The sequence below is a fragment of the Seriola aureovittata genome, chromosome 5, assembly GCF_021018895.1.
Source record: "Seriola aureovittata isolate HTS-2021-v1 ecotype China chromosome 5, ASM2101889v1, whole genome shotgun sequence".
Taxonomy (NCBI): Eukaryota; Metazoa; Chordata; class Actinopteri; order Carangiformes; family Carangidae; genus Seriola; species Seriola aureovittata.
In genome coordinates, this window is record NC_079368.1 from 17,582,865 (window position 1) to 17,592,638 (window position 9,774).

Sequence of the window (9,774 nt, forward strand, 5' to 3'; positions counted from 1 at the left end):
CCTTACTAACTACTCTGTGTGGTGTTGACGCTCATTAAACACGCACAGCTAGATCCAAGTGTGACTTCGTAAAGGGAAAATATTTAAAAAGAAATAATCCACTGAAAATGCATCTTTTGATCATCAGATATTCAGCCCCTGTAGGTTTGAAGAGCAACTGAAATTCATCAATTGATAATTGATCATTTAAGTGTTTTTGTGTGTTCTTTGATTGTTTTTCAAGCAATTTGCAGCTTGTTTTAATCACGCGCGATAGAAGCTGCCTTCACCTCTGATTCACAAAAGATCTAAGACATATCGTCTACGGCAGTGGTTCCCAACCAAACATTTTTTCTTTTATTCTTTTTTACTGCGTTTTGCTACTTACACCAAGACAGTAGCCAAGTTTCAATTGCAATTCTGCACAAAATAAAAGCTTCTTTTTTTTTTTAGAAAAGTCGACAAACACAATTACGAATGGTGTGTGTTTCTATTGAGTGATGTTAATGCGAATAAAGCTGGGTTTTCTCCTCTTGCAATATCATTACAATTTAATGTGATGACAGCTGGAAGCGGCTCCCTGGGGCCTGACACAACAGGCGCTATGACTTGAATGCGAAAAAAAGTGTTTCCATTTAAATTTTGCTAAATATTGCTTTGTCGATTAGATTAAAAATTAAAAAATTTCTTTATTTACATTTAGATGATTTATTTAGCTGTAACACTGGAATCCGTTGTGACTGTGGTGAATCCACTACAAACTACAGCTGCTGTCATCCTCAAAGGAGCAAACCACAAACCTTTCAAACCGGCATAAAATGAGAATTTGATACTCGTATTCTCCTTTAAAATAGGTCCGACTGGAAGTTGTCAATGCGGTGTATCTCAGCCTGTATTCCCAACAAAGTCAGGACACATGCAAACACATCTCAGGATCACGGCCTTTGAAACAGAGTCTACATGGATGTAGATCTTGGAAACGGAACAGACTACTGTGTATATAACATCCCAGCGTTCGCGTACAACATTTCCCTGGATCCTGCTGGGACAAGATGAAAGGCTTTGTGGCCTAATATCACTGTAACTGCAGGTGTGGAGGCTCCCATTTCACCAGTGTCACTGATGTTCACAGACGTTTGGGGGGGGGGGGGGGTTTAACAGTGAGACATCTGCACGTTTGGATAAGCATCTGAGGGTTCAATCAAATGCAACACCTAGCAGGTAAATGTTTGGATACTCCAAAGCCGTGTGTGTGTGTATGCGTGTGTGTGTATGCGTGTGTGTGTATGCGTGTGTGTGTATGCGTGTGTGTGTGTGTGTGTGTTGAATGGTCTTATTTGGAGTCTGTCCTGGCTTGTCATCAAAGGAGATACCACAGCCACATGGCTTTATCAAGAATGAGAACAAAATCCGTGTGATCACTTTCCTCGGGAGGGGCCGTTTGCACAGGACTCCAGTTTGTAGTTTAGTCATTCAGCTTGTTTATGTTGAGCATTTTGATCTGGATTTAGACAGATGGGCAAATAAAAGCCTTGTTCATGCAGGACATGGACCTGATGACTTGCTCCCCATTGATCCTGTGTTTTGTAAAAATGCAATTTGCTGTTGTCTTTGTTGTATATGATAATAAATTGAATATCTTTAGGCTTTGTTCTGTTGATCAGACAGAACAAAGTCACCGAAGGCATCACAGTGGGCTCTGAGAAACTAGGAAAACTGAGAAAATAAACATATCTTCTTTTAAAATCTCTTCTTAAGACTCACTTTTATTGCAGGGCCATTTATTGACTGTTGTTTTTATAGTATATTTTAGTTTGGATTTTATTGTTTGCATTTCTGTTTTTATTGTAAAGCACTTTGTAAATTTTTTTGGGTGCTATATAAATAAAGTCGCTATTATTTTTGTTATTATTAGTTGCACCCCTAAACTCTACAGATGTTAGCTGTAAGCTGGGTAGCCCTGACTACGTTTTATGTGTTTGTGTTTGAATCAATTATCTGACTGAACTCAAGACGAACCAGGAACTTCTTTGTCTCGTGTTCCTCCAGTCTCTCGCTCCTTGTTTCTCTTGTGTCTGTACATTTATGAAGCAGATTCATAAAGACACATTTTTTTTGTGAAACATTTTGAACCTGCACAGTTATTCGCACACTTTGACTTTGCAGCTTTCTATTGTTTTTGCTTGCAATCACACCTTCTCTCAAATTCTCACATTCGCCTCACCTTCTGAACAGATGATTAAAGGTCCCATACAGGCTAAAGGTCTCTGTCCATGTGTAGTTTGATTATAGATCAGGTCTACGTTCTATATTAATATTGTGAAAGTGTCAAAGCCTCAGTCCACAGAGAAATGCACACAGCCTGTATTCAGAAACTGAGCCTTAAACAGGCTGTCAGGACGCCTGTAAATTTGTGATGTCACAACAAAGCAGTCACTGCCCTCAACCATGCCCTAAGCCCCGCCCACCTGGGTCCACCTTCCAACCTTGCAAGATTTGTCTCTTTCTCAGATTAAATCGAAAGCAACTGGACTTGTATTTGTCTGTGGAAGACGTTTCGCCTCTTATCCAAGCGGCTTCATCAGTTCTTATGTATTGGTCTCTCTAGTCCGCACTAGTCTGACCAAGAAAGTGGAGTAGGACCCAGGTATTTTTACCTGAAATCTGCTATATTCTTGATCATTTAGAAAACAGTCAGCCAATCAGGAGAGAAGCTCAGAGCCTCCTCTCTTCTGATTGGCTCACCGCTCCTGTTGTTACTAGAGCTCCAGAGAGAAGCCTGAGAGAGGAGATGTAAAACTACACTGAGATGGTTTTTGGTTCTTAAAACCACAAATATATCTTCTTATGGATCAACACTTCAAATAAAACACAGGAGAAGTAAAAACATGGGACAGGGGATGGTGTAAAACATGGACCTTTTCCTGCAACGCAGTGCAACATCATTCAACAATACACTGCATTAGTCAATGCACATTCCTGGTGGATCATATTTAGTTTCAACATTTTTCTACTGTTTCTTGCAACTGTCAAGAGAGGGGATAATAACACGCCCACACCACCTCAGCCGCTTGAGAAAAACACACTGCTATTTTCTGTCTGAACACTGTTTTTGTCCAGTGTGAGTGGCCGGTGCTATTTACTGTATGTGGCAACAATAACAACAATCACACAATACCTAATCAGGCTCCACTAGGACCTTACACAGAGAGGTCAGAGGTCAGGAGAAAAAAAAAACACCTCCGCAGTGGAGAAAATAATAACTATATGAAAAGTTAAATTGAAAAACTGTGGACGATTTATGTCAAAGCCACATTTTTTTTGTCGTATCCTTTTATAAAATCATGACCAGACCTGGTTTGGAACTGAAACTGTCTGAGACATCACGGCACTGGTTCAGAAACCGATACACAGGGAGCTCCCGGCTTCCACCACAGCAAACTAATTCTGGGGAAAAGACTGAGGATCACTCATCTAAAAATATTATTCTTTCACACTGTATAAGAAGTCGGTACAATGAACCACAGAAAACTAACACAGAGAGGCTGAGACCAGAAGAGCAACTTTACTTCTCCTAGCCACACTGACTGATTGATTCCCAAATCCAATGACCACATTCAGACTCTTAAACATCCAAACTTCACTCTCAGAGTCTAGCAGAGCCTCCTGATATTCGAGCATCTGACTAGTGGTTGGTGTGAGTTTGTCTCCCCTGTTAGTCATTGCAGACCACACCTCAGTGAGCGTGGTGGTGGGTTGGTGAGTAGTTAACTCACATTGGCCGGCTCCTGTTGTACAGAGCGTTGCTCCTCGCAGCCTCTGCAGCCTGTGCAGCTGCTTTCTTCTCCTCGAATTCCTCCCTGCTCAGGACCGTGCCCTTGTGGCCGTGCTCCACCAGCTTACGAGCCAACTCCCTGCTCTGCAACAGACAAGGGAAAGGGAGAGGAGTCAGTCAAGGAGAGGGGACACGGCCTGCAGTTGGGCCTGGAGATTGTCAGATGTTGTCAGTCTTGAATTTTGGCAAATGGTGGGATTTTTTTTCACTGCTCTTGCTAGAGACCACTTTAAGAGTGCAACACCAACTACTCTTTTCAATATAATTGAATATTTTAAAGGCCCCATATTGTATAAAGGTGGATTACCATTTCTTTGTTGATGATAGATCAGGTCTAGGTTCTATATTAATACTGTGAAAGTGTCAAAGCGCTCAGAAACTGAGCCTTAAAACCAGCTGTCAGGACTTCTGTAAATTTGTGATGTCACTACAAAGCAGTCACCGCTCTCAGCCATGACTCAGAGCCCCGCCCACCTGGACCCACCATCTAACAATGAAGGATTTCATTTCTCTAAGTGTTTACCTGAAATCTGCTATATTTTTATTGGATCGCTCAGCCAATCAGAAGAGAGGTTTAGAGCCTCCTCTCTTCTGATTGGCTCACTAACCTGTTGTTACTAGAGCTCCAGAGAGAAGCCTGAGAGAGGACATGTAATACTACACTGAGATGGTTTTTGGTTCTTAAAACCACAAATATATCTTCTTATGGATCAACACTTCATAATCAAAACACCATAAAAATGTAAAATATGGATCTTTAAAAATTGCCAAACAGTCCAAAACCTAAAGATATCAAATTCACAATGATAGAAAACAGAGAAAAGCAACATCTCATCATAGCTCAGAAGCCACAACAAGAGAATATTTGGTATTTCTGCTTGACAAATAACTTAAATGATTAATTTTCTGTTGATCCCCTGATTGATGCATCACTGGCTGTTTCAGATAAAGCATATATCCAGTTTCTGTAAGATCCTGGATCTGAGTCCTGCTCATTAATCACCACTGACAAATGAAATAAGATATTTTGTCAACCACTAAGATTTCGGATTTACTCACCGCTAAAGCCTTTAGCTTAAAATTGTTATTTTACTTCCCTCCCTAAAATGTGGAAGTGATCTCCTGCTCTCCAACACCACACGCTTCAGATACAGTTTAGTTTTGTGGGTTTAGTGTGATTTCATGCATACACACAGGTCCATTCATGTTCTAAGTGTGTATGTTTATGTATGTGTGTATGTGTGTGTGTGTGTGTGTGTGTGTGTGTGTGTGTGTGTACGCGAGCGTGCATATGCGAGTGCCTCTGTAGGGATTGTTAGCTACATTATTCCAATCACCGTTTGCAGAGCCGCTGTCATTAAAGCCAAGCCATAAAGTCATCATCTAAAAACCAAATCTTGCTGTCAAATCCTGTGGCTTGTCAGATCAAAGCTTATGCCACATGTCCTCCTACCCAAAATCCTCGCAGCCGGGCCTGTGTCCGCACCCGAGAGGAAAAGTTATATTTTCCTTCAACTTTGATGTGGCTCACCAGAAATGAGTCTCAGACATTTGCCGGTCCTAAAATTGGCCTGAAAATCATTGTCTTCATTTTCAAGGCTCATTGAATAAGTCTATTTGAATGAACTGCTCCTTACAGTCGACCCACCAGGACTTGGACTAATACTCCAGAACACTGATGGCCAAGGCCACAATGACATTGTAATACGACCCTATCAACTACTTCAGCTTTTTGAGTTCACGCTCATAGTTTGTGACAAGTCCTAAATAACATAATCTGGGAAAAATAGGTTTATAATTAGCTGATTTATCAGAACCTAAGCGTCATCAGTGTGACTGCACAGGTTAGATGACCTCGGCTGACTGTGTTGTGTCACAACAGAGGGGTGATTGAGTTTGATATGATTGACTGCAGCTGATTATCAGCGCAGATAGGATTTGCTCTCTTCTCTGTGTGGACACAGGTGTTCAAACAAAGTGGACAAAGCAGCAGCTAGGTTTAGCATTAACAAGTGTGCCATCTGCTGGGCAAAAGCAGGACTGCTTGTTTCTGATAACCAGGTTAAATAAAACCTAGAGAGATCTACATCAAAGCATCTAGATATGATTCCACTGTTGACATGAAGATGTAAATAATAAATGTAAATCCTGACACTTCCTCTTTAAAGTAATAATAATAATAATATACACGAACGTAAAGATGGTTTTTAGTGATGCTGTAAGTCAAGTTGATGTTTTTGTTCTTGTTGTCTCATTGTCTTACCATAAGTTTGGAATTAGCTGTGTTCTCAATAAAGATTGAATGAATGATTACTAAAGTAAAGAGCAGAGACCATATGTCAAGGTGGGCCTAGGACTAGGGCTTGGGGTGAACTCTGCTCCAAGAAACCAGTATTGACCAACAACTCAACTAGTGTTGATGTGCTTTGGTCTTTTCAAAGGCTATTTTGACAAAATAAATAAGAATCAAGCTTAGTGAGGAATAATTTAAAAAAAGAAAAAAAAATCACTTTATTTATTGTCTCTCATAAAGGAAACTTTAAATGACTAGATGAGTGGTAGATTCTTGGTAAACCCATACAGGCTATGAGTAAACTTATAGTTTAAACCGTGCTACCAACGCTGTGTGTGACTGCCACCTAGCGTGTGCTAACAGACACTACACCAACAAAGCCTTCATTTGTGCTACTCCTGATTTACTACTTTAATGTATCAAAGTTGAATGTTTGTTAATGAAAACTGTCAACAAAACAACCAGAAAAAACGATAGTAATAATAAAAAACCCGATTACATCTTGTACATGGTTTTTAAAATAAAGAGGACTATTCGCCAGATTCCGTTCAAACTTTTAGCAAGTGTGGTAACTTGCTCACCAGCATGACCCATAACCGACGTTTACGTCCATTAAACCGTTTTACAATCGTAAGGATAGCGTGTTAACATACGGCAAATATCTATCTTATTCTACGGCAACTGATTCAATAAAAATCAACTTGTAAGATCGGTTTTCCCGCTCCGTAGTCGTCTTACAGCCGTAGCAACGTTTGCTAGCTGCTGCAAACAAGTCTGAAAAACAAATCTGAAAAAAGTGACGGTGTATTGTTAATGAGAACGGGTTGGAGGATTTGGTACAGGCCGAATTGAAGAAGGCGTTTTGTAGATTTTGAAAAGTCCAAAGTCGTGTTTTAATAGCGATCAGTGTTGCGGACTGGCAAAGACAAACTTTAAATTGACGTCTTAGTGAAGGCGGTTCTGGCGCGGTGTGCGAAACAGAGCGGAAGCGGACTTACGTAGGTAAAGATACTTTACACACAGGGCCAAAAGTCAACAGTTTGTACTTGTGTGACTCACTTTTAAGTAAAATAAATCCATCGGTGTGACTTTGGAGTCCAGATAATCTTCGTAGACTTTATATTGCGTTAAAGAATCGTGAAAACGGACGGCCGCGCTGTACTCCATCTTCGCGGGGTCTGTGTTGTAAGTGGCTGCTATAGCAACCGCCCCACCTGGACGTCATCACAGGAAGTCAGGAAGTCAACACGCTCACGGTCCCCCCAAATATCTGCTGGGTCAAAGAATACAAGTCTTAACACTTGAAAAAAAGGAGGTGTTGTTCAGTCACACAATAAATTCAGAAATAATTCATAGATAGAAAAAGTGTAATTTGCTAGTAAAATCATATGTTACATGTTGTTTCCTGTGGTTCCACCATTTCAAAATAAAGTGCAGAAAACTTACATTTCTGGCCACATTTTAACTCCCGCTGTGTGTACATTGCAGCCACAGAAAGTTTGTAGTACCCTACCACATGTGGTGACACAGTGGACTCTGCCTTTTGCCAAGTGTGTGGGGGGCTTTTATGGATGGATGGAACAGATTTGCATTGATAGTTATTTACATCTCTGAATTACTCACAGGTCAAGTGAAGCTGATGGACCGAGGAGAATTCTGAAAGCTGAACAGACAGCAACATGTTTTTTTTCATTTACATTGGAGCTCCAGTGCAGCTAAAATGCATTTTACAAGAGAACTCTAGGTTAAAGGTCGTCACTGGTCCTCCCTGCTCCTCCTATCTAAGTTTGGGTAGAGGCCCATTCTGCTGAATGGGTCTGAGCAGACTCGCTATCATGATCATTAAAGGAGAAAATGTGTTTTCAATACAAGATTGTAAGTGTGAATTTCTTTGTTCAGATGTCACTATTGTCAGTGTTCTCCCTCTGTTTGGTTCTGTTTGGGTTTATCTCGGACTAGGTCTGTCCGCAGGATTTTTCTTAAAATTTATTTATGCATGTTATGTTTGAGTAAGTTTCCCACAGGTTTGTTTCAGATCCATGAAGAGATCTTGCTTGACCTGAGAGGACTTGTAGTCTAGGCCCAGAAACAAAGAGGGGTCCAACCCCCAGAGGCAAAGCGGGACTGTGACACATTCTCTACCTATAATGTAATGTTTCGTGTCTTGGTTTTGTTTCTTTCCTGCCTCTTTAATCATGTTATGACCTCCCGAGTTGGGAATCACTGTTGTCGTGTGTTAATCCAAACATATTTGTGCACTGTCATTTAAAAAAAAAAAAGTGTGGCTCTTTCTTGAGAAAATAAAGATAAATAATTTAATTCAACTCAATTTAAGTAACTAATCGCTATGTCAGAGGTGGAAAAAGTGCCACATGTCCTCTGTATACCTGATTGCACTTTATATTTCTTGGAATAATGTATGAGATGACAAAGTAATCCGGTCCCATGATGTCAGTTCCTAAATCCTGGCAAATCAACGCTATTTGGCGCCTTCACCGACTGTAAAATAAAGAATAAAATGTTCAGGGGGAATGTTCTCGGCTCCATTTACAGAAAGACTGTGACTCTTGGCTGTCATTATCATCTTTTATTATCATTTTGTTTAATTTTCTCATTCGGTGTGACTTTTAATGGCTCTGCAATGACGTCCACGGAAAAGTGAGGTAATGATTAAAAATTTTGTTATGTATGTGCTCTCATGCGACAGCCATGTAACTTATAGGCCAACGTGAGTGTGTGCAGACAGACGGACAAGACAAGAGGAAGTGGGGGGGGCAGATGGCAGAGAGGAGCGACGTGAGCTGGTTAACGAGGGGAGCCGCTCCTTCATGATAAACTTTAAATAAACAGTCACGCAAGCTTCGTCTCGAGTGTTTTCTTACCTAGAAATAAAGAGCTGCTTCATTATTTAACAGCAATATGAATAATAAACGCAAAACTTCTCTTGTTCTTACTCTGAGTTGAGCAATCTTCTCTTCTTCTTTCTGATTCATGTTACCTGATTTTCAGATGAATGTATATCAAAGGGTTTGTGTAAAAACAATTTGATTGATTTTTATTTTCAATGTGATTAAACGATATTCCGCAAATTATCACTTTTATACAGTATCTCCATGTTATCTCAACCCTGGAGAGAATGAGACAATGAGTGGCCTATAAATTCAAAGTAGTAAATAAAGAATGTATAGCTGAAAATGTAGTTTGCTTTGCAACGCAACGGTAAGGGCGAGCACAGCTGATGACGCACAGCAAAAGTCCTCCGTGGACAAGATCGTCTCATTTCGGTTGGGCCTTCGCGGTCTACAACGGCTACGAAGGGACGGCGTCCTGCCCCTCAATTTAGACACAGCTAATTTAACACATGTTTATATCCAAAAGGTCAAAGGTCAACTTCACTGTGACATCATAATGTTCTGCAAAAAAAAAAACTCTGGCCATTATTCAACACTGTGACTCAGGAAGGAGCGATTGTGACCGTATTTCCTGCAACTCGGCTGGTTGGCAGAAGCATACAATCATGAGGTGGTACTTGTAGTTTAGTTTTAAAACACATCACTTTTGCTGTATTTACGTCTGGCGTCCGCACCACTCTGGAGTGTTCGAGCCCCTGAAAACAGAGACTTTTGGAAACGGTCCTGACCCCGTTTTAGTTTGGAAACTCATGATG

General features: G+C 40.6%; 1 protein-coding gene across 2 annotated transcripts in view; it reads right to left on the minus strand.

The window, feature by feature from the left end:
- cfap299 (cilia and flagella associated protein 299) overlaps nucleotides 1-7,329 on the minus strand; it is a 77,547-nt gene extending 70,218 nt beyond the window's left edge. For both annotated transcript variants that reach the window (XM_056375692.1, XM_056375691.1), the window contains exons 1-2: nucleotides 7,167-7,329; nucleotides 3,756-3,898 (exon numbers count right to left, since the gene is read on the minus strand). In XM_056375692.1, the coding sequence (XP_056231667.1) occupies nucleotides 3,756-3,898; nucleotides 7,167-7,274 (251 nt within the window). In that variant the 5' untranslated portion in view covers nucleotides 7,275-7,329. The remainder of the gene's footprint in view (nucleotides 1-3,755; nucleotides 3,899-7,166) is intronic.
- Between the last annotated feature and the right edge of the window lie 2,445 nt (nucleotides 7,330-9,774).